Source organism: Heloderma suspectum, chromosome 2, assembly GCF_057233095.1.
Source record: "Heloderma suspectum isolate Gila_16-S chromosome 2, 16-S_ref, whole genome shotgun sequence".
NCBI lineage: Eukaryota > Metazoa > Chordata > Lepidosauria > Squamata > Helodermatidae > Heloderma > Heloderma suspectum.
The window spans coordinates 309,518,685-309,543,085 of record NC_139459.1 but is presented as its reverse complement, the minus strand read 5'-3'; the positions used below and the strand labels follow the sequence as shown (position 1 = coordinate 309,543,085).

Sequence of the window (24,401 nt, the reverse complement as noted above, 5' to 3'; positions counted from 1 at the left end):
CTCCAACACTTAAGAGATGTTGAATTGGCAAAAAAGCCCTGGACCTCCAAAAAAAGAGCTCAAACAGATCACGACCCATTACTTAAACCAGAAACTGTAAGATGTTGGTTACATTATAATTTTTATCTGTTCTTAAAAACAACGAACAAACCAGTTTGTTTTGTTGATGATCAACTTTGCTTGTGGTGATACTTGGAATTATTGCTTCTGTGAGAAGGTTTTCCTGCTTCACTAGCAGCTATGGTGGAGTGTTGGGTCAAGTTATACAGGTAACCCAGGGCTCCAGGTAAGAGGGAAACATTTCAAAGTCATGGATATCTTAGGTATTACATGAAATGACTCTAAATAACAGATTGTAGGGCAATGAGTTTTCATGGCCACAAGGTGTCAGCGAAAGCCAATATTATGACAGGTCTGGCTGCATCAGTGCTAAAACTGGATTTTCCTGAATGGAAAGTGTGGCTTGCCAAGTGAAACTCTGAGAAAGCGCCCAAACCTTTAAGAGTGGCATGGAAGGGAGAATTCCACCAGGTGCAGCTTCTAAAAGCAACACCCACCTCATAACATTTAATTTATTTCACTTTTTATTGTTTGTGAAGTTGGGACATCTGAGGACTCGGGAAGGATGGCAGGGAGAAAGGCTTTGCTTCTCCAGTGCCTCTTGTGTCTGCCACCAGGAGCCAGAAGCTCTGAGAGACATCAGCTGCAGCAGCCCTGGTGAAGATGCTCCACCTTGTGAGGGACAAACATCTGGCTGCTCCAAGACCTGCTGTGACCCAAAGATTCAGAAGTAGGCTTGGAACAACTGGGAACTGACAGGGCGGATGGAACTTGTGTACACTTTTGCCCCTCTCTAGTAATTCTATTTTATTGTATTTTAAATATTCTGGTTTGGATCCAGATTTAAGCTGGATGAACTCCCTGCCCTCTCCAGTCTCCCAAAAAGGCTATGCCAAGGGTCCAGAGACCATGGGGAATGGGGTGAGCTGTGGTGTGTGTGTGTATGGGGAGGGGGATCCCCAAAAATTCAGTGGAGGGACTTTCCATAAACAGACCTCTTCCTTTCACAGAAAGCAGATCCTGGATCCAACCCATTGTAAGTTGCCTCAAGCATTTCACATAGTAGGCAGGGGGTACACAAATGAACACATAGATTTCTATGCTGTTTATATTCCAAGTAACACAGTTTGCGCAAATGAGATTAACTAAAACATAGCACCAAATATCATAAGACCAAAGTTGGACACCCCGTCCCCCCCCCAGCAGTTACTACCTTGGTAGACATCCCAAAAGTCAGCACCAGTCAGACTGCTTTGCATGTGGAAGGTCCCCGGTTCAATCCCTGGCAGTTCCAGGTAGAGATGGGAAAGACTCCTGCCTGAACCCCTGGAGAGCCACTGCCAGTCAGTGTTGACAAAACTGGGCGAGATGGACCAATGGTCTGGCTCGGTGTAAAGCTGCTTCCTATGTTCCTCATAGCAACTATAATCCTTAGGAACAACGCCTGGATCTACGGTTACCATGGATGGCAGCATCCATGTGCACTGGGAAATATAGGAAGTGTAGTTACTACCCTTCACAACACTAATGGATGCTGTGACACATGCTCACAACAGCATCCAAGGCCTCAAGCCTGAGGTTGCCACAAACGCTTCCCTCCAGTGATACAATTATAATGGAACAAACGTTTTACAGTTTCTGGCCTTGATCTTTTTGGGGAAAATGGAGGAACAAGCTTACATCAGGGACACAGGCAGCGCCGGGGGGGTCTCCCCTCCCCTCAGAAATGCATTTTGCCCTTTGCCCACTAGGTAGGGGTTGGTGAGGGGAGGTCTCTAAGTCTTCTTATGCTCCTGGAGATATTGGGCCATGTGAGGCAGACCCCAGGTCGGAACAGGGGGTGAAAGGAAACAAATTATTTTAGAACGGCCAATTCTGAGTTGGGCTAAAGGTCAGCTTTTCTACCACTAGATCACATTATGCAAGTGAGAGGAAATGTGAAGCAAATATTTATTTATTTATTTATTTATTTATTTCTATACTGCCCAATAGCCGAAGCTCTCTTTTGTGAAGTAAATAGATGATAAGGAAGTGCTGGGAGCATTGAGAGAATCCCTGTTTCTAGGTTCCTATTGGTTTGAGTACCTAACATCATCACTGGGCAACTAAACACACTACCCTGAACAGTGCTGCTGTACCATTCAGACCAGCCACCCCCAACCTGGTAGCCTCTAGATGTTTTGGAGGTCATCTCCCATCAGCCCCAGACGGTATGGCCAATGGTCAGGCATGCTTGTAGTTGTAGTACAAAATATTTGGAGGAAACTGGGTTGAGGACAGCTGCTGCAGTCTCTCTGTAATGCTGAAACTCTGGGATGGGAGGGCATGATGCAAAAAACTGAACAGAAGGAATGGATGGAGAAGTCAGAAAAGGAACTCAGAGCCCCCAAACCACAGCCAGTCTAGTCCACTTGCTAGAGGCAAGAGGTTAGGGGATGGCAACTGAACACCTTAAGCACCCACTGCTGCAAATCCAGAGGTGTTGCTCCTGAAACAACCCTGTGTAACCTTGGAAGGGGGTGGCACCTTACGTACGTTGACAAATCACTGAAGGCATAGATGAGAGCAAGCATTATAAGTAGCCTTATAAGTGAGCTTAGGACATAATTCCATCATTTTTATGTAACTCTGTCAGCATTTGTCAGTGCACCAGCTATTAGAAGGGATGGACGGGCCTCTCAGAGGAGCTGCTGAAGTAAAACTAACTGCAGGAAAGATATTCTACCACTAGATGGTGTGCAAGACCCACAGTACCTGGAGATACAGAAAAGCAGAATGAATAAAAATAGGTATTTTTAACCAGGAGTTAAAGTCTAATCTGGGGAGGCACTTTTAACTAGCTGGGACTCCCCAGAGTTCGATATACACAAGTGAGTGCAGACCTCCCACCATAGGCCAAGGCTAGATAAGGGCAAACCAGCTCTCAAGGCACTTTTATGCAGTTCAAAAAACGATAAGCTCTGTCTTAAATTTCCAAAACTTAGGTTTCTAGTCTATATAGCTGAAGCTAGACATTTAAGAATATAGGGCAGTATGTTTTATTTTTAAATTTAAAAATGGGTTTTATACTTATCCCACAGGGATGAAATATCCAGTCAGCCTCAGAGCCAGTGTGGAGAAGTCGTTAAAAGTGTTGAACTGGGACTGGGGCTAGGGAGACCTGGGTTCAAACCCCCACTTGGTCATGAAGCTCACTGGGTGATTTGGGGCCAGTCACTGACTCTTAGCCTAACCTACCTCATTTTGTGTGGACAAAATGGAGAGGAAGAGCATCACGTATACTGCCTTGGGCTCCTTGGAGGAAAGATGAGATATAAATCTAACCAATAAATAAATTGGAGAGCCTCTGAGCATTGGTCCCATTATGTTGAAAGATGAAGCAGTCTTTGGAGCAGAACAAATGAAATTCTGAGGGATACTTTACAGCCAAGTTGAGCAACGTGTGGCCCCCTGGATGTTGATGAACTGCAGCTCTCCTCACAATTGACTATGTTACATAGGGCTGATGGAAGTTGCAGGCCATCTTCATCATCTAGAGCAGGGGTCCCCAACCCCTGGGCTAAGGACCGGTACCGGTCTGTGGCCTGTTAGGGACCGGGCCACAGTAGGGGTGTGGGAACTCCCCCTTACCTTGGGTCCGTGGGGGGGGAGGTGATCCGTCCCTCCCCCTGGCCCGGAATCCTCGCTGGCCCTGGCCAGCTCCACTCCACGGCGAGACCGCAGAGCTGCTGGCCGGCTCCGGCCCTGTTCTTTGCAGCAATAGCCTATTACTGCAAAGAACAGGGGCGCAAATGGTGTCTGCTATGTGGACGCCATTTGCGTCCCAGTGGCCGGAAGTCCTCCCCCAGCCAGAGCCGGCCGGCAGCTCTGCGGACTCACCACGGAGCGGAGCCAGCCAGGGCCGGTGAGGATTTGGGGGGGAGGGACGGATTGCCTCTCCCCACCCCCGTGGACCCAAGGCAAGGGGGGTTCCCACACACCCCTGGTCCATGGAAAAATTGTCTTCCACGGACCAGTCCCTGGTCCCAAAAAGGTTGGGGACTGCTGATCTAGAGCGGTGGTCTTCACTATTTTTCAAGTGGGAGCTGGTTTGGCAAAAAAAAAAAAAAAAAGTGAGAAAGCCACCCTCCCCCTTGCATCTGTCCCCCCCCCCCATGTCTGTCTCCCTCATTCTTCCCATATTGCCACTGCTGCTGCCTGATCTGCAGGGTAGCCTAGCTCTCTGAAGAGCACTGTTGGGCAGAAAAGCAGAAAGCGTGGCTCTTCAGAGGCCGCCATGCCCAAATGCCCGGCTCTGAGGGGTCCTTCCTTAGAGTCAGGCATTGTGGGCGGTGGGATATCCCTGGAGAATAGTCATGGTACAGGCAATCTCCAGAGACACCCCTCCTCCCATAATGCCTCGCTTTAAGGAAGAACCCCTTAGAGCCAGGCATTTGTGTTAGGCTGCCTCTCTGAGAGGTGCTCTGGCCAATGTGGCTTTTCAGAGAGCTCAGCCACCTGCCAGCTCACACTGAGAGGATCAGGAGAGCAGATGGCAACAAAGGGCAGGAGACATGGTAGTTGCGGCGGCAGCAAAGGGAAGGAGTGTGGCAACGGCAGATCCTCCTGGCGTGGCGGGATTCACTGCACCTCATGCTCCTGTCAAATCCAGCAGGGAGAGGTGGGGCTAGAGGGGCCATACTTGGGAGCTTTTGTGAGCTACCAATGGTCTGTGGGCCTTGGAGTGGGGACCAGGGACCCTAGTGAAATAGGTTAGGCTGCGAAGGTGAGCTTCATAGCTGAGCATCGATATAAAGATAGGCTTTGAGATGCTGCCGTATTAGGGCAGAGAATACAAGAAACTGTAATTTTGTCTCCCAAAAGTACTGAAGAGATAGTGCCCAGTGCAGGTAGGACCCCATTTTTCAACTGATTCCCCCTCCTCCTCATTCTGTTCTTTGGAGTGGTTTTACTGAATGGGCCAATGCAGCAAAGTATGTGTGCACACATGGATTTTAGGGAGTTATCAGTTCATCTGAAGTTGTTGATACTTTGAGCTGAAAACACTTGGTTGATTTTAGTAAGAGACATGTACAAATAGCCCAGTCAAACTAATCCAAAGTCCTTCTGAAGCTCCTCTATGCCAAGGGGGCTGTTGCCCAGCCCATGAGACAGCCGATTAGCAATATCTTGGGATTCACACACAACTATTTCTAGGTGGCAAGATGGAGTTGGATGAATGCAGTTTTGAGTTTCCACCCCACTGAATGGTGATCATGTGACCACTTCACCCCATGCCTAGATCTCCAATCTAGGGCACTACTGAAAAGGGTAGAGTGCTGGACTTAGCTAACTGGGACTGAATCAGGGCCTCCCCAGCCCATGGACTTCTTTGGAAAATATTGGGCCAATCATTTTCTCTCAACCCAGTGGTTTTCAACTTGTGTTCTGGAGACCTTGTGTGACCACAGAAACTTTGGGTATGTTCACACAACACAACAGATGAGGGTCAACAGGCTTCATTAGGGCCCCACGTGAGCCAAGTATGCATCTTAAAAAACACACTTGGAATCCAATATGAAGACATGCTTTGGCAGACAGATTGATGTCAAGGCATCTCTTCATATTCCCCAAAGGTAGAAAGTTTGAAACCCACTGTTAGGGAGGGGCCACAGAGCACATGCTTTGCATACGGAAAGCCCCCGCTTCAATTCCATGCATCTGCAGTGACAAAGGACCTTAGGTAGCAGGGCTAGAAAAAGACCTGAGAGCCTAAGAGTTTGGAGAGTTTCTACCAGTCAGAGCAGCTGGTACTGAGCTGGATGGACTAACTGTCTGACTCAGTTATTAGGTAGCTTTAGATGTAGTCACACAGAATTGTGGAACAGTCACATATCCATCTGCTGTGACAAAAAAAGCCACAGTATTGAGTAATGAACATGTCATAATTTGAATTGGCCTCAGTTACCAGCTTGGATATTTCTTTCCCTTAAAATAAAATAGCTATCAATAGCTATAAAATAGTCTAAAATAGCTATCAATATCTTAAATCCTATCACACAATTATCTACACTCGGTGTGTATGTCCCCTCTCCCCCTTCCTAAACTACTTTTAGAAACACTGAAGTCACACAATATGTAATATTTGAGGTTTTTATTTAATTTTATATACAGTATGAGTCACAGACAAATCTGTGACTACCAGACAAGACAAATGTCAATCCCTCTCAACAATTAGCAGCTTAAAAGATCTATAAACTACAGTGTTACCTTCACAAGTGTCATTTCTGTACTCTTCATCCCGTGCAAGTGAGTTTTTATTTTATACTTTTAAAAAACCACACTTACAACTATGTCAGTTGCCTACTAATGCACGATACCACCTGGCATACACAACACAGACACACATGCACACACATGTAGAACTCTTTAGCCACATTCGGAATTCTCTTAGAACTGGCAAGTGACCCTACCAAGATAAATACCCATCCACCTGCCTTCATCAGCTGGCTTCTTCGTTTGTACTGCTTGCAGCTTTTGTTCCTAAGGCCCTACCCCTGCCCCCCCCCCCCATAGCTGAAAGACAGTGCCCCTTTTATGGCCAGTGCACCAACCTACAAAATTCCCCAATGAAATATGATTTTTAGGTGTCCACTAGGTTGGAATAAACCATAAGTATTTATGGTGAACACTCTCAGTATCGTCATGGAGTGTATACTCAGAACATACTCAGTATCATTTTTCAATGGAGGAAGGGAAGGAAATAATCTGAACATGGTAACTTTTCACTTCAGTCCTTTTTTAAAATAGTCAAGTAGTAGGGAACGGACAAAATATCTTATGAATGAAGGAAAGAGTGTTCAACTGTCAACTTTTCTTTCCATCAAGGCAATCTGCTACATTTGTTCCTTTCTGTGATCACCTGATATGTGATTAATATATTAAATGTGTCACCCTATCCAAACAGGAACTTGTGGAATTGCTTTTCCACACAACTCAAGGGCTACACCAGTGATAATGATAAATAATGTTACATACACACACATGCACCCATTGGCAGACACTGCCTTTAACAAGTCATCCAGGAATGCTTCACCGGTAAGAGAAAGAATACAGCACTTGCAAAGGGAATGGGAGTTTTAAAGCTAGAGTCACATTTTCAAACAATTAACATTTCTTAAACAGCTTGATGCAGTCACAGCCCTTCAGACCAACAGGAGGGGGAAACGTATGATCTGCTAGCAAAAAAGGCAAAATGACAAGAGTCATGTTAGGATAGTCAATAGACTGGATGCAACTTCACAAAGCATGGACAGCAAATGAGTAGAACTGGGAAGGTATTGAGAACCACTTATAACGACTGGCCAAAAGACCTTTAAGAGAACAGTTTTGGAGATTAGGGGCTCCATCAATTATTTTCCCTTGGATGAACAAGACAATTTATTTATCCAATGGAAATTGTAATCAAATTTTTATAGGAGGAACAGAAGAATAAAAACACCCCTTCAGACTTTAGTGGTAATGAATACCGCAGTGCTCATTTATCATTTGTTTCACATTGGTGTGTACCCTGGGCTAAAGTTATCTACATTGAGTTCAATGTACCAAAAATCTGAAGGTGGTACCAGGAACTAAGTTTCTGGAAGAGGCCCACTTCAAGCACCTCATGTTGCAGTCTGAAGTTGGTTAATTTAGGATGTCATTATGAAAATTGGGAAAGGTGGGGAGGGAAGGTGAGGTACTTATGATTCTGATCCTATGATATATCTGGTAGGGTGGGTATAATCTCAATAGAGCTTTGTCAAGGCAGGCCAAGATAAAAGGTGATGGGAATACTAGCAAACTGGTTATAGATCTGCAACACTAGGGAAACAGGAATATTTATTTTTGGCTTGAGTCTGTTGAAATTGGCAGTTTATTTCCTTAGAAGGACAAGCAGATATTTGTGTGATGTTATTCACATGAGGAATCTGAGTATAGGAAGAGCTGCAGTTCTGGAAAAATGCTGAATCTCTTGAATGATGATTAAGGCAGAGGGAGGTTTTCTGTTGCTTGTTGGTACCAATCAAAAGAGCAAGTTCCATTTATGAATGCAAAGGAGATGGAAACATAGTTCTAAAGAACAAAGCCCTCACAGCAAGAGTTCCTGCATTCCCTGTTCCACATCATCATAGGTCACTTGGGCATTGTTAGGTTCTTAGGCAGAACACCAACCAAGGATGGGTTACAAGAAGTCATTAAATTCCAACCATGTAAAAGAATACTTTTTTTCACTGTTCCATAGTGAAAACAGATAGCCAGAATTAAGAATGAATCTGTTTTCCACAGATATAAACCCTGCAGGCCAGTACCAGAAAAGGCTCCGGAAAGACATGACACCATGGCTGAAGAGTCACAAATCTAACTGGCATTTTTAATCTCGGGGCCAGTTCACATATTTCCAAAAGGCAGGGTAAGCAGAAGTACAAGTAGCTTATGCCACTTCTTTTCTAAATGCACGTCTTGCCCAACGCAAGTTCTGTGGTGGACAACTGTAGCATGAATCCCTGCTTCCCATGCTAGAAACAGGGAGAAGCAATGTGGAGTAACGGGGGGTTGGGAGCAGCACAAGCCACTGGCAATTCTGTTTTCCCCACTTCTTGGTAATGTATAACCAGCTGTCCATAAAGCTGTACCAAGTATTATTACTTGTAGAGGGAAGGAGGTTCTCTCTGTGACATACTATGCAGGAACAAGACATAGAGGGAGGCTCTAAACACAAAAAACACCAACAGTGAACACTGTTAGTTTGCTAATAGGACAACTTTGGTTTCAATTATCAGGGGTTTATTTGAATAATAAATTTGGCCTTTTGACCTGATGTTTCCATAAGCATTTACTCTTTCCTGAAAGACGCAAGGTAACTTTTTGAATTAGACCCAAAGTTGACTGGATGCAGGTTATCCCAGTTACAACCCTAACTTTGGCATGTAGGAGCCTAAACTGAAAAGTTTAAGTCCCATGCATTGAGATCAGTGAGATCAAAACACCCAAGTACCAATTTCTTTTCTCAGAACAGAACTTCGGCTCACTCACTTAATTGCTTTCAAAAGTTACCTTTCATCTTTCCTGAAGACAGACAAGGATTTCTTTAGTCTCATGAAAATATTCAGTCTACATGAAACAGATCCAGGGACAAGATTATCAATTCTCCCCTGCCCCCGCCCAATAAAATAAAAAGAAACTATGTGAAGACTGACAGGAGGAGAAAGGGGATCTCTTTTCATGACACTGCATCGTTCTGCAAGCTAAGGAGGACACAGATCACATTTGAATAGGTCTGCACTCAAGATGCACTTGAAGCTATTTTCTGCCCTCCTCAAAACTATTTCAGGACAAGACAGCTCACATTTATTCACACATATCTTCATTTAAGAACATCACTTCTTTATTTTAAAGGAAAAAAAGGAGATGACCCTCCCAACCACTAAGTTCAAAAACAACCCCTAATAAGAATAAAAAATCCTATTAGAAACAATAAGGAAGCACTGAGAGTTTGAGTATTACACTCTTCAAGTATGCCATTTGGATTTTAAAATCTGTGACTATACATATATTAAAAAACAGTAAAAGTGCGACCAAGGGCTTTTGTTTAAAGTATTTAAAGGGCTACTTCAAAATACTGTAGTACAACTGTGCAGTAATTGGGTACGGTATAACTCATCCACTTCATATACCTAGCCAAAAGGTTTAACAGGCCTTACAGAAAGAGTTTGGATGCCAGGTTAGCAGAAGTCGCAAACCCAGCAATGGATTCAAGGAGTTCCATGCATTACAGTGGTCTTCCATGAGAGAAAGCCACCCTGAAGCTTTACATTCGGACATGGAATGTGGTCAGGTTTCACAGTAGCATTATGGGATCTTCACAGTACCGCTGTGCACTAAGTTAATCTTTTTTATGCTTTATGTAATTGTCTTTTCCTCTTCCCATCAGATTTAGTACAGCAGTTCGAGCCAGAATTTAAATTGCCCATTGGTATGCTCCAAATTGGTGTTTTATTTTTTGTATGCTTAAGGAATATTAAGATTTGCATCCAAAGAGAACCATGCTACATAAAAAGTATCCAGGATTTCTGCCAAAAAAGAGCTCTTGAATAAAATCTAAAAAACGCTATTGCCAATGTGTCTCGTAAAGAGAAAATGTTATTTTAACTGTAAACAAATTCACACTCTGACACTTTTAAAACTTCAGTGGAGGAAGGAGTTGCTGACTAAGCTTTGCTGTGCTCACTGGCCAGAGCAAACTGGAGTGGGTGGGGCAACAGCCAGTCCTTCGTGACATCATCTAGGGGGCGAAAAGAGCCGTTCCACGTAGCCAGTAATGGCATCCCAGTGCTTCCACAAAAAGGCAACGAGGACCACTGCAAATAAAGTGCTGAACGTCCTGCTGCGCGTTTTCATGAGGGGGACAACGCAGTTGGCCACAGTGGAGACAAAGACCAACAGAACAGCCATGACAGCCAAGAGGATGTTGATTAATTTGCCCAGGAGATTTCTAGCAGTGGCATTTTCAAGGCCTTCTAACTGGACAACTTGCTGCTGTTGCTGCTGCAGCTCCATCTTTGAGATCCTGGTCTGACATGCCTCTAGTGCCTCCTGTTGAGCAAAAGAGAATGATTCAGTAATTATATAGCACCTCATTTCATTTACATACATGTTTTTTTTCTCCCAACATGATGGGAAGGAAGAGTAGGCTGGATTCTGTTCTAGACTGATTTTACTCAAATGGTGAAGACGTGTGTGCATAGTTCCACGCCAGTCTGCTGACTGTGAGATCAGGTGCCAGTGGCCCAAGGCGGCTAACACAACAGTGATGATGAAGAATGGGGTCTGGCTCATCCTCTAAATAAACAGTTTGGGAGCTACTGATGCACATGCTGCAACGTGCCTCTGGCATTTCTGGAGCCTCAGTCACACTTTGTAGGATGTGAGTAACTCCTGTTGGTTCCTGCAGCAAAAATTAAGGCCCTTCTGTGCTGCATAGTTTAACAGATACTTCATACTGTAATCGGGGGGTCTAATCAACAACCAACTAATCAACAACCAACTTGGTTGGTGGTTGATTATTGCATTTACAACAGTGTTGTAGAGTGTTTTCTGAACTTTAGTGGCATGGTGATTCATGGTTTAGCCCAGGGGTGGACAACTAGCGGCCCTCCAGATATTTTGGCTTGCAATTTCCATCGGTCCTAGCCAGCATAGCCAATGGAAAGGAATCATGGGAGTTGTAGGCCCAAACATCTGGAGGGCCACAAGTTGCCCACCCTTGATTTAGCTTCAGCAATAACTGACAGCAGCAAGCCCAGAGTGTCTTTGATTTCATGCTTTCTCATCAGGGGCCTCTGTTATCAACAGTGTTGCTGGGACTTGAAGTGAGGAGCTGAAGCCTTTTAATGCCAATTCCCACCTAATTTTCAGCTACCTGCCAAAACATCCCCCCCCCCCCTCCCAAATGCTTGCATCTCATACACCTGACAAACAGCTATGGTGGCATTTCACGGTGTAAGTACTTTTGAACTTGAAATACGTCCTACACCCAGATCAAAAATCTTTCCTATCAAAATACCTCCTTATTTGGGCAAGAAACACTGAATAGGTTGCTTCTGGAATGGGCAGGATAGATGTACAAAGCCAGCTACTGTTTTTAATTCTACATCTGTGTGGATTACAGTAAAATTAGTGACAGACACATCCTGTCATCAGCTTACTGGGAACGATACCATAAAAAACTCTTGTCCTTCACAGTGCAACCTTTTGGTCCCAACGCGTGAGGAGCTTTATTTTAGTTGCATCCAAAGACAGAGGTTAGCTTTCATTTGAACTTTGGGCAGCAAAGGAAAAAGTTCTTATGTGGCAGATTTGTCTTTACCAGGAATTTGTTAACATAGGTAACTGGTAAATATACAATGATCAGGTTCAGATGACACGCTGTGGCTTGTTGTGGGTTATTTAACCTATGAAGAGCTGTGACTCCCGCAGCCACCAAATTGCATATGCAACCCCCGCTTGGAGGTTGTCATGTCGGGCAAACCTGGTGAGTGTAGGTTATGCGAGGGTTAAATGACCCTCACATAAACCATGGGTTACATTTGCTAGGTTTACACCACATGACAACCTTGAGCGGGGTTTGCATATTCAAAATGGCAGCCACATATTCCTTGCAGTCTCACCATGGGTTAAATAACCCATGGTGGGCTGTTGTGTTGTGTGAACAGCCCCAATGGCTTCTTCTACAGTTAGAGGAATGGAGATAAAAGTAATTCAGGATTTAGAGCACAATAAACCAATTCCACTATTTATGGAGATTTAAATATGAAACTGAACTAGCCCAATGTTTGAGTAAAATGCATCAATAGACACGGTTTCGATGAGGTGGAAAATTGCGCCACTTTCACCAACCTGGATGTCTCTGGCTCGCTCATAGGACTGATAAGCTATTTTTTCCTCCATGCTGGCCAATTCCTGCTTTAAATTGAGAATCTCATTCTGGTGGAGCTCAGTCAGGTCATTCAGCTGCTCTTCTAGCCGCTCACATCTAGAACAGAGAAATATGGCCATTACCTTCTTTTCAAAGTATCTACCCTGCCTTTCAGTGCAAGCTTCCCAGGCTTAGGGAAAGCACTGACAATTCTGAAAGCCACAGTTGGTAGATTCAACTTGTGATGGCAGGAATTGCTTTACAGTCTCACAGGCTGGCCCCTCCCCCACCACACCGTTGCAGTGCTTAAAAGTGCTTTGAGACAATATACTGATCTGGCTACAAGACTCAACAATAAAAAAGAAGCACTAATTTAGATATCCTTAGATGCAATGGATCTATAATTGCAAAAATGTTCCACAAACATTTAACTGTAGTTACGTACATACTTTACTAATGATCAAACTCAGACTGTATAAAGTTAAGAGCCTCTAATCCATGTAGGATGAATGGCCAAAAAGTACAACCCATTATTTAATAATATATTTTGCTTGGCTTCTTTCAAAGGAAAAAATAAAACACTCAGAGGCAAACTTACATTCTGTTTAGTTACAATCAGGATTTGACAACGTGCATTCCATATCCCTAATCTAGAGAAAACATGAAGGCTGTATTGGAAATGTTATCTTCAGAATTGGGGCCTAGGAAAGAGGTTTGCATTATGCCTTCTACTTTAGGAAGGTATGCTAAACCAAACTGAATGTTACTGCACAGCTAAATTTGTGCTCAGCCCTGGCACCTGTTTTCTGTGCCATGTCTCAACTGGAGACTTAGAATATATAAACGAAAAATATACTGAAGTGCCTCTCAAGAGGTACATAGTGCACTTCCATAACCACTTAAAGCAACCCGCCCCCCATTCCAAAGATTGGAAAGGACTTTGAAGATCACTTGGTGGCATTACCAGAGATGGTTCAACCCTGGTATCTGTCTAAATATTAGTGCTTCCAGGTGAAGGGTTCCTAGTGTAGCTAATCATTGCTCTTCTGCAGTAAGGCAAAAGTAGAATTCCCATTGCCTGGTTGCCCTTCAGGGGATCTAGTGTTTTTTTGGTGTAAAGATCTCACTGTTCTGTCAACACAGTGGGCACAACATAGGTTTTTAAAAAATTATTATTACATTTATATCCCACCTTTTTTCCTCTTGGAAGGAACCCAAGACAGCTTACATAATCCTCCTCCACCTCTCCATTTTATCCTCACAACAAACTTGTGAGATAGGTTAGGCTGATAGTCAACAATGGCCACAAAATTACCCAGTGAGCTTCATGGCCAAGTGGGGACTAGAACCTGGATCTCCCGAGTCCAAGTCTAATGCTCTAGCCTCCATACAACAGTAGCTGAATGGGCATAGTTGTCCCCCACCCCTTTCCTGATTCCCCAACACCCCTTCTCCCAACATCTTGAAGTGGGTGCTTCTCAGCACCATTTTAGCACGTGTGTGTGTGTGTGTGTGTGTACAGTGAGTGTATGTCTCTGCGGGGTTTTTTTTTTTAAGAGTATGTGTCTGCAGCACAGTGTAAACGGATTGCAGCCTGCTTCTGTGTAAACATGGTTAGGCTGTACATGAGGGTGGAGATCCTAACTTTTTTTCTGATCAGTTTCACAATCAGGCTAGAAAAATTGAGACTGTTGTTGCATCCTCAACACCTCTCTTCTCCCCAGCCTTAAAGGAGCTCCTCTCATTCATCATTTCCAAATGCTGTTTCTTTGGAGCAAGAAGGGAACTGCAGCTTTACAGTCAGATCCTAGATGTTTTAACGCAGGGGTAAGTGCTGCTGTGTTCAGTGGGATCTCTCCCTGCTTTGTAAGCTCAGAGAAGCCTTGGGAGAGGAGAAAGGACTTGCTTTGCAGGACACAGAATGGCTCTGCAACCAGAAACCCACAGCAAGTGACAGAAATGGCTTTGCAACTGGAAAAACAGGTAGGGACTGTACAGGGTGTGAGAAGAGGGATTCTTCATCTCACTTGCATGTCCAGGATGTAAATGAGGGAGAAAGTTGCAGGTTGGGACTAGAAAACTCCCCACATCACCCTTCACTTGCTTGGCTGGCTCTAATTATGGCAATGGTACTTCCAGCTTTGAGAAGGGGCTTTGAGGAGACCTCCATCCAAACTGCTGCCACTGCAGCAAAGTGAGCAAGCCTTAGGCCTGGGTTATGCTTAACATGATGGCGGTAACGTTGATGTTCATATATGGACCTATGTCTCCCAATTTTTTACGCTGAACTATTTTACCCTGCACTTGGTTTTATTGTATGAAATACATTTTAATCATATTGGTAATAGTAGTGATTTTAGGAATCTGAACTACTTTTACTGTGTTTAATGGACAACATTCAATTGGGTCTATCCACTGATGGGATGGCACCCCAGATTCTCTTTCCTCATGTGCCCCCCCGCCAGCCCCACAATGGTTTCCACAGGGCTGAGGGAACCTCTAGGGAAGATTTTGGGGTATGCGGGGGACTGCAGGAGAGAGGAGAGGACAGGAAAGTTCCACTGCATGACCTGAGGTCCGCTCGCACAACGTTGGATGTGGCCCACCGTATTTTGTGAACGTTTCTGTAAACTGCTTTCAATTTGTTAAAACACAAATAAATATAGGATGTGTACCCTGGAATTCAAAGCTTTTGATTTGCTTCTTTTCTCGGATGAAAGGAAGAAAGCTTGTGGAGTTGTGGAGTGTGATATACACAGGCTTTGGATCCAGCTACTGTTCACATGCCACACGTGAGCACATTGACACATGGGCTAAACATAACTGGGTAACATTGCACAACTATAATAATATACATTTAACAGGAATCCTTGGTTGCCTAATCAACACTAATTGATTCTTCACAAATCTACCCTTTGTGAACACTTGGAAGTTGCAGCTGGTACAGAACACTATGGGCTGCCTCCAGAGAAGGCTGGGCCATGGATCAATGCTGCAGGGTATGTGGGGCTTTCTATAACCTTACAAGTGACATTTAAAGACACCAAGTGATAATCGGGTTAAAAATTGGGTTTCTTAAACTGTGGGTCTCAACATGTTCACACAATGAGGAGCTCCCCCTGCCCCATTTCCAGGGGATGTCTTCTTTTCACTGGGCTGACCACACATCGATGTCTGGATGTGGCATAGGCTCCCCAAGCCAACAACCCCTTGCATTCACTGAAAAGAAACAAGCTCTACTTGTATTCCTTCTGCCAATACAGTTAACCCCTGCTATGGTACGAGGGTTCACTCCTGTGCACTACCTTCTGCTACCAGGATATTCTCCAGTGCCATGAGAAAGTGCACATGCACATCCAAACTAAGGGGCAATCTGTGGGGAAAGTCCAGGGGCTATTCCAACCCTTCAGTGTTTTTCTGCAAAGTTAGCAAGTCTCTACTTGCTAACTTTGAATAACTATTCTAACTTTGAATAACTATTCATAACTTGCTAACTTTGAATAACTATTCTATTTTTTCTGAATAGAAACCCCCACCAAACCTACAAAACCTTAGTTTTCTGCACATAGACACTGAAGCTAACTAATACAGAATGATATTTTGGTTTTATTTTATACTGCAGGTTGGGTATGAATGCTAGCATCATATTCATATGATGCTATTTCCTAAAACTTTCCAGTTTTAGATTCTCTTCAAGGGCTATATACTGACTCACAGGGCTCTTATAAAAGAGCACAGAGGGACACCAAAAATGTAACAAGTTCCTACCAAAATATTCCTTACATTGTAGTGCCCTGCTTATGGAATTCTCTTCCTAGGCATGCTCGCCTGGCATTTACATTAATATCTTTTCAGCGCCAGGCAAAGGCCTTCTTATTTCCCAAGACTCTTGCTACTATTTTTATTCCACTCTTTTATTATTATGTATTTATTATTTTTCTCTTCTTTATAAAATGTGAACCACCCTGGAAATACTTATTGAAGGGAGAAGATATACAACCATTAAATAAAACAAAGTAATGTGTGCTGAACACTGTACACTTATCTGTGAAAAAGTCTTGTTGAACTCAATGGAATTTACTTTTGGGAAGACATGTTGCAAACCGATTACTATTTAGGATTTTAATGGTATTTAGCTTGTGATTCTCTTTCCATGAAGGTGGGAATATTAAACTTTGTACTCCAGGTGGGTATTTATTGCCTGGCTTGTATAGTTATTTGCAAACGGCCTTATATTTAATGACAATTTTAATCCACTGTAAGGCAAAAATACTTTTACTGGGTTCTGAAGTGGTGACCTACTTTGTCTTGAACAGAGGGACATCTAAGGTGCTCTTTGGATGTCACAGCAGTGCTGTGGGATAAACCCATGGAAAAACAGCTCCCATGCCACAGCTATAACATCTAAAGAGCTCATGAAACACTGAATGGATTGTAATGTGCTGCCACAGTTCTTTACAACCAATTGTCTTGACCTAGCAGCAAAAGGCATTAATCAAATCCAGCATTTTGCTTTCTGTTTCTTCCATTTCCACACTGCAAAAGTACAGCTTTGTATGTAAAAGAAAACACTTGCGGCACTGGATGTTCCTGTGTAGATTTAGGCTATAAGCTTAAGCACCCAACTGTTCTAAAGCTCTGTGTAATGTACATCCCAACAGTTCCACTTTGTACAGCATGATTTTGAAGTGAAAGTATTACAGAAGTTTCTCAAGCAAAACTTTGACTATACACATCTGCGCAGCACAAGCCAACAGAGTGCTGAAGGACTGATCACATAAGTCTTTCTTGGTAGACAACGATTAAACAACATTAAAATGAGGTTCAAGGGGACGACAACTTACAAAAATGGTAAAATAAATGTAGCACAACATACTTGTTGAGCTTCTTAGGGTGGTTTGTGGTGACTGGTGGTTTGTGGCATATGCTAAAAAGGAAGCCAGCCAAGTACATCTTAGCTATATGAACTCATGTTTCACCTGTGTAAAAAAGCTTCTATCGGGGCATGAACTGTAACAAGAGAGACTCAACAGGAACTCTCTCAACAGCACAGAAAGTCCCTTTTTTATCAAGTAAATATCTCCTAAGTTCTAAAAGCTGATAAGCAAGAGTCTGCTTTGGAGTTTGGTCTAGCTGATAAAGTAGCATTTACAAAAAGAACAGAGATGAAAGTAGAGCTGAATTACCAGAGAGAGAACTAAAAGGAGTGGCTCATTTGTCTGGACTATGAGGCCACATAAACTGTCCAATAGACAGGCAGCACAGCTTTTGCCTAGGTTTTAACAACATGTTAACATTACAGTATAAGGAAGGAGTGACTTGAAGAAATCATACTGTCTTCGAAAAGTGTTGGGCGGGGGGGAGAGAAGAATCAGAAAAACAGGAGAGACCACTCTAGCAAAACTAAACCCCAGTGAACACAAAAGCAACTACAGGGCCAGGAACAAGGCAAGCCACAGGAATGACAAACAAACTAGACAAAAGAAAATGGACAAGCGCTCTCATTAGAGAAAAAAATTAGGAACAGCAATCCCAAATCTTAGGTCAGGGATGGGGAACATCTGACCTCCAGATGTTGTACTGCAAGTCCCATCATCCCTCAGCATTAGCTATGCTGGCTAGGGCTGACAGGAGTTGCAGTCCAACATCATCTGGAGGGCCAAATGTTCCCCACCCCTGCAATAGGTGGAACCCTGTGACTGTTATACTGGGGTCATTTTTTATCCACAGGACTGAAGCAAAGTCTAGCTTGAACTCTGACACTGGTTCTACTTGTGGCATTCAACAAACTGCCCAGTGCTTTGTTGGAATTGATTCTCTCACTTCACAGAGGTCTGGGGAGATTTAATAGCTTGTCTTCGAGATGTTTTAAAATGGATTTTACTAATTTCGCAACCAGGAATCAAGAACGAATCTTACCACAACAAAAGAGCAATGTTGGTTAATACCAAGGCTGTTGATATAATGCTCTTTGTTTATCTGTTATCCTAGAATGGTGATATAAAAGCTGCCAAAAAGAGAGCTTCTGCACTGCTGAAAAAAATCTGAGGGCAGCATGAATTGTGCTTTACACTAAAGGAGCAAGATTATTTTTCATAATTGAAAGAAGTATTTATATGACCCTTAAGCCAGCTGCCAATAAAACTCACCATTATTGTTATAAGAATTTCCTTTAGGAGGCAAGTTTTGCTTACAACCCCCCCTCCCCGCCCTGCCCTGTTAAAATAATGCTCTCCCAGGAGCATATCAGGGGTAGAAAATATTTATATTAACCATTGGCAAGAATGGCTAGATGGCCCAATAAGTATAAGACAACTTTATATGCTCATATGTATGACATGTTAGTGGGAAAGTTTCAGATCCTCAAAGATGAAGATTTCTAGCCATTGAGAGGAACTCAGCCCTCCACGGCCAAAGAACACAGATAATCATTTAATCTCCCCCACATCTCCTGCCCTCCTGACTCAATTCTAGTTACTGGTTCCTCCCTCCCCTAATTCTATATTTTACAAATAAAATCAATCAAATGTGCCAATTAAGGATGCTCTGTCAATTCAGACAAGACTATTCACAACACACAATTGTGTCTACTGACTATTTTTTAACACATATGATTAGATGGCACCTCAAAAGTCACTATAGTTGAATGGACTTAGTATATTTTTAAACTAAAGCCTCCAGCTCAAAGTTATTCAGTGACAGAATATCGATGTTTCCTAAAGCTGATTTCATAGAATACAGGAGGGTGATGAGGAAGAACTGTGGGAGAAAAGTTCTGTTTCCCCCACAGAACTCTTTAAGGAATGTTGCTTGGGAATGTAAACATTTTCAGGTTGTCAGTACCTATTAAGCAGAATGTGAATGGCCACGCTTTCCCCAGTTCTCCAGCCATCTATTCAAGATTGCCATTTCAGTCATACTAGTTTATCTACATGGTTAAACATCTCTCCTGCGATTAAAGATAATGAAAAATACCATTAAGCTTAATGGATCAGATTATGGCATAATCTCAAAGTTATAACCACAACAGAGAGTTTAAAAATGTACACTCTTTTTTGCCTTAAGATTTGCAAATGACACAGAATTAGCCAAAACTCAATAGTACTACTTCCAGGGATCTAGCCTCCAAGGAAGAGCTTACAAAGCATCCTAGGAAGGTTACGCCAAATGCAATGGTAAACAATCAGTACTTCTGAACAAATTTTGCTCAATAATGGAGCAGGATCTACTCATGCTTGGTTTTAGTAAAGCTGAACAAATGCTATTAATATTATACTGTATTAAAGTCCTCTTGTTTTCAATATGGTGCAAATTATGATGCTACAATACCAAATATTCCCTAAGGTTTGGTGTGCCTGGACCTAGGGTATACCTATAGAGAGGCATCATTTCAGCAGAACATTGTAACCTGTACAGTACATTCCGATAAGCGCTGAGAGCATATACAACCTCTGATAAGCACTGAGAGCATTACGGGCATTGTACTGTCCGACAGTCAACATCTAAGTTCAATTCAAAGTGCTTGTTTTGATCATTATAATTCTATATGACCCGAGTCTTAGAGGACTTTCCCCACAAGACCTCCCCCCACCCTTCAATCCATAAAGGTCACCAGAAAAGGTTGTGCATAAAAATCCTCCATCCAACAAGATAGGGTCTATGGGACTGGCTCAGAATTCATAGCACAGAGCTATATATGTTTCAAAAATTAGGATAGTGACTCAGAATGGATGTGCTGTGGTATGTAGTAAGCAGACAAGAGGTAAAGTTAGGAAGAAAAGAACTTTGAGCATGTAAGAAGCGGGTGGGCAGGTACATATCAGTCAAATGATTATTTGTAAGGGTGCTGCCTGAGATATACAAGAAGGGTGATGTATACATCCAGATGGCTCTGGATGTAACTTAATATTAGTAGTATCAGTGAAAGGTTGAACCTCTAAATGCTCACCGGTATCTCTCTTCCTGCAGAGCCTGCATTATCAAGGAATAATCCATCTGATAGTGAACCTTGAGGTTCTCAAAGGATTCCTCCAGTCGTGCTTGAATCTCTCTGATCTCTTGAATCTCATGCAGTATTGCATCAAACCCTGAGCTCTGCATGTCCAGAGTGTTTGTTTTGGAGCTTGATGCTCCCACAGGGACCCCTGTGGTGCTATTGGCCCCCACAGAACCTGATGTAGCACTAGAACAATCTTCCTCACTGCCATATTTTGGGCTTGACTGAAAGTTATGAACACCTAAAGTCTTTCCCCCAGTCCCATCTTCTTGACCTTCTTCCAAAGCAACCTTCAGATTAGCAATATTGTCTGCACTCCCAAATTTGTTCCTAATGAGCGAGGCAATCTCCCGGGGTTTGGAGACAACAGCCCCTGCTGCCGAATGGGTTGCCTGGGAGAAACTAGAAAGTCCACCTTTAACACTGTCTACCACTCCTTCACTGAAGCCAGTGACTTTTGCTCCCACATCCTTTAGCCCCTGGTGCATATCCCTCAAGACATCTTTGGGCTGTCGAGGGATGCCATTCTGTTCAACCTCTCGTAGCTTTCGACGGTAATGCTCTAGCTTCTTCTGCAACTGGAGGATTGTCTGGGCTGACTTCTGGTTCTTCTTCTCAAACACCTGCTTGATGCGGGCACTCTGTTGTTTGTCAGCATTATTGGCTAATTTTAGGTACTCTGCCACGTTGTCATCCCGAGCTGTTTGCTCTATTTTGATTTGCTCCGTCAGCTTCAGTATCTTCTGCTGCAGGTGAGTGATGGCCACTTTCGTGCGCTGAGGATCTGGTGTTCCATCAACAGAGTCTGCATTGATGCTGCAGTCTATGCTTGAGGCCACTGCACTAGATGTTTGTGCTAGGCTACTTACATCTAACCGCTCGATCTGGAGAAAGAATGAAAAAAGTGAACATTAAAGACTGCTTTGATAATGACAAATCCCACCTAAAACGCAGGCCAACTTGGTTCTCTTAGAAAGAGAAAAAAACTACTTTTATAAATTGGCAATATGTTGAATATTTTTATCTGGTTACTTTAGATATTACTCTTCAACATCCAAGTCAAATCTCACTCTTTAAAGTAGTGGAAAGAATATTTATAAGCCTCTCCAGTTTTCTGAGCACTTGGAAGGATGAAGTCAAGAGACTTAGCCAGCATTGTTAGTGTCAATAAGCAAACAGAAGACAGTGCAGAGGAACTTTAACCAGCACTATCACACATATTATCTTGTAGGACAGAGAGGGCAACAAGGTACTTCCAAAAGCCTTGTATTTCAAATAAAATAGGTAACAGAGTATCTTGTTTATGTATCAAATAAGCCTATGAAATATATACAGTACCCTGAGTCCTTCATAAAATGTGTAATTGTGAGCTCACACTTCTCTTCTACATGCCCTATTGAAATAGCACTGAACACTAGGACCACCAGATATAAAAGAGCCAAGATCTATTCAGAGTGGTACTCACCCCCCCCCCCCAACAGATGCATGCTGGTGTAAATGGTTAAGTGGAGGGCAGAAGGCAGGCTCATTCAACAATAAGAGGTATTGCTGTCAAGACACTATCAAAAGTTCCCAGACAATTGTCCTTAGTTCTCATGTCTTAAATCTGCATCAATTTATAGATGCTGAAACTCTCCTAAACAACATTAAATTGATATGTATGCAAGCCTACAAGGGGAATGTACATGAGGAATAGTCACAAGAAAATAAATCAGCATTTAAACTTCTCAACGTATTGGCTATTCTTAACCAGTGAATACTTTAAATATGTATATATTTAATACAAATTAAATCTTTCAGTCCTTGTTTGTATAGCAAAGAAAGCATTCTCCCTTCTCTAGCCTACCTTGGCTTTTCTGAGGCGCAATAGCTGTTCCCAATGCATGACTTGAACAAAGGAGCCACATGCCGGTTATGGCTTTGCTGAAAGCAAATCCACAAACACTCCCTGAATACTGTAAAACCAAGTCTCAAGGAAGGCAGCTTAGTACAGAAACCAGTGAATCATTTAATTACTCAGCAGCTCCTCCCCAAACAGGGAACGTATTAGGCCTCCTTCTAACAGGAGTATGAAAAATAGCAACATGACATCATTAGAAGCCCGGACTTTATGAAGATATAAGCGCGCTCTCTCTCTCTCTCAAAAAAAAAAAAAAAAATTCAAAGAAAACAAAGGAAGCTGTAAAGACTTGCCAGCAGATGAACCATGAATCGATCCTACCTAAGATGCACAGCCAAGAATCCATGCAAAAGCCAAGCCTTTTCAGGGGAAAAGGTGGCATCTGAGGTTAAGGTAGAAAGAGCAATCTTTAGAAAACCCTCACCCTCCACAGTGTGTTCTGCCAATGGAACAAATTATTCAGACAAAAGGAAAACAAAACAAAACTTGGAACTGTTTGAGAAGAAGTGCTCATTTCTGACTTGACCCATTATTTGAAAAAGCGTTTTAGAAGCTTAAAGAGCTATATGGTGTTTTTGTTCATTTGTTTGGAAGAGGGGGATTAGCAATCCCCTACTTAAAGATAGTAAGTGTGTGTGTGTGTGTGTGTGTGTGTGAGAGAGAGAGAGAGAGAGAGAGAGAGTGAGTGAGATGACAGCAGATCATGGGTTAATTGATTGTGGATTAATATATTCCCGAGGAGCAGCAGCGTATGCCAGCTGCTATTATGAATAAATATGCAACTCCTGACTTGGGGGCTGTTGGGAGTTGTCATGTTGTGCAAACCTGGCTGGCAGGGGTTATTTGAAGGTGGAACAATCCTTGTACCCCACTGTTTAGCGTTCAAATAACCACTGGTGGCCAGGTTCACACAAGACAATCTGATGCTGCATATACATAATGGTGTCCAGCACGGGCCACAGCTCCTTGAGGGTAAATTAACCCACAATGGGCTATAGTGGCATGCAAACCAGGTCAGAGAGAGGGAGGGGGGAAGGATAGGTGGGTGTCTTTGCAGATATAGAACCCCTGAGTAACACTGCAACTCCAAGAATAGGATGCTGGTGATAACTACTGGCCACATGCTCCATTAGCAATAATGGCTGGGGTGTGGCCCCAGATAGGGAAGCTTTAATTGCACTGTGCCTTCAGTAGGGGAAGTCTGCTCACTTCCTATGGATAAAGCACAAGTGAGATGTAACAAAGAATACTCTTAAGATGAAAACTGAAATGGAAGTGGTTTAATGCAAACTAGCTTTCCCATACATGGCTCACCTTTTGCACACACACACACACACACACACACAGCACACAAAGCTACGGAATGGAACAAACAGTATCATGCTATTTGTGAATATATATTTTTTAGAACTCCTCTATGGAAAAAATGGACACAGACGAGGATAGTATGAAGCCTGCAGAAGATTTATGGTATGGAATGGTGGAAATTATCCACCCCTCCTCTAGTGGAAGGCAACAACAATGCATGCTCTTGGACCTTGACTTTTCTCCACAGCAGTTCACGCCACCAAGCCACTATTGTTATACAAACAGCTTCTGTGCTCAACAATATAGGGAAAAAGGGGAGATAAAGCTTGGGTATACAATCAGACTTTGCTCTTTTTATCAAATTAGGTGGAAAAGCCAAAAATCTTAACAGATGATCCCATGGGCAACTATGAACTGGTACCAATGGCAAGATACCTAACCACAGGAAAGGTTCACACACATGATTTCTAAAGTTTAGACCAGGCAATACTAGGAACCTTAGTCAACCTGTTAAAGTGGAATATTAGCTAGTGAATAAAGGCTAATCCCACTTTTTGACATAAATAGAAATGTTTCCTGAAAGTGGAGTTCTCAGTGAGTAAACAGTTTCATTACTCAGTATAAGCATGAACAGATCTCAGTACCTCAACCACTGAATATAATAATGTGCAATGCAAGAATCATGTGAACAGAAGAGCTGG

At 42.9% G+C, this 24,401-nt stretch overlaps 1 protein-coding gene across 3 annotated transcripts in view; it reads right to left on the bottom strand.

The window, feature by feature from the left end:
• Window positions 1–6,178: 6,178 nt before the first annotated feature.
• TMCC1 (transmembrane and coiled-coil domain family 1) overlaps window positions 6,179–24,401 on the bottom strand; it is a 177,893-nt gene continuing 159,670 nt past the window's right edge. For all 3 annotated transcript variants that reach the window (XM_084840240.1, XM_084840239.1, XM_084840241.1), the window contains exons 4-6: window positions 20,445–21,376; window positions 12,478–12,613; window positions 6,179–10,674 (exon numbers count right to left, since the gene is read on the bottom strand). In XM_084840240.1, the coding sequence (XP_084696366.1) occupies window positions 10,360–10,674; window positions 12,478–12,613; window positions 20,445–21,376 (1,383 nt within the window). In that variant the 3' untranslated portion in view covers window positions 6,179–10,359. The remainder of the gene's footprint in view (window positions 10,675–12,477; window positions 12,614–20,444; window positions 21,377–24,401) is intronic.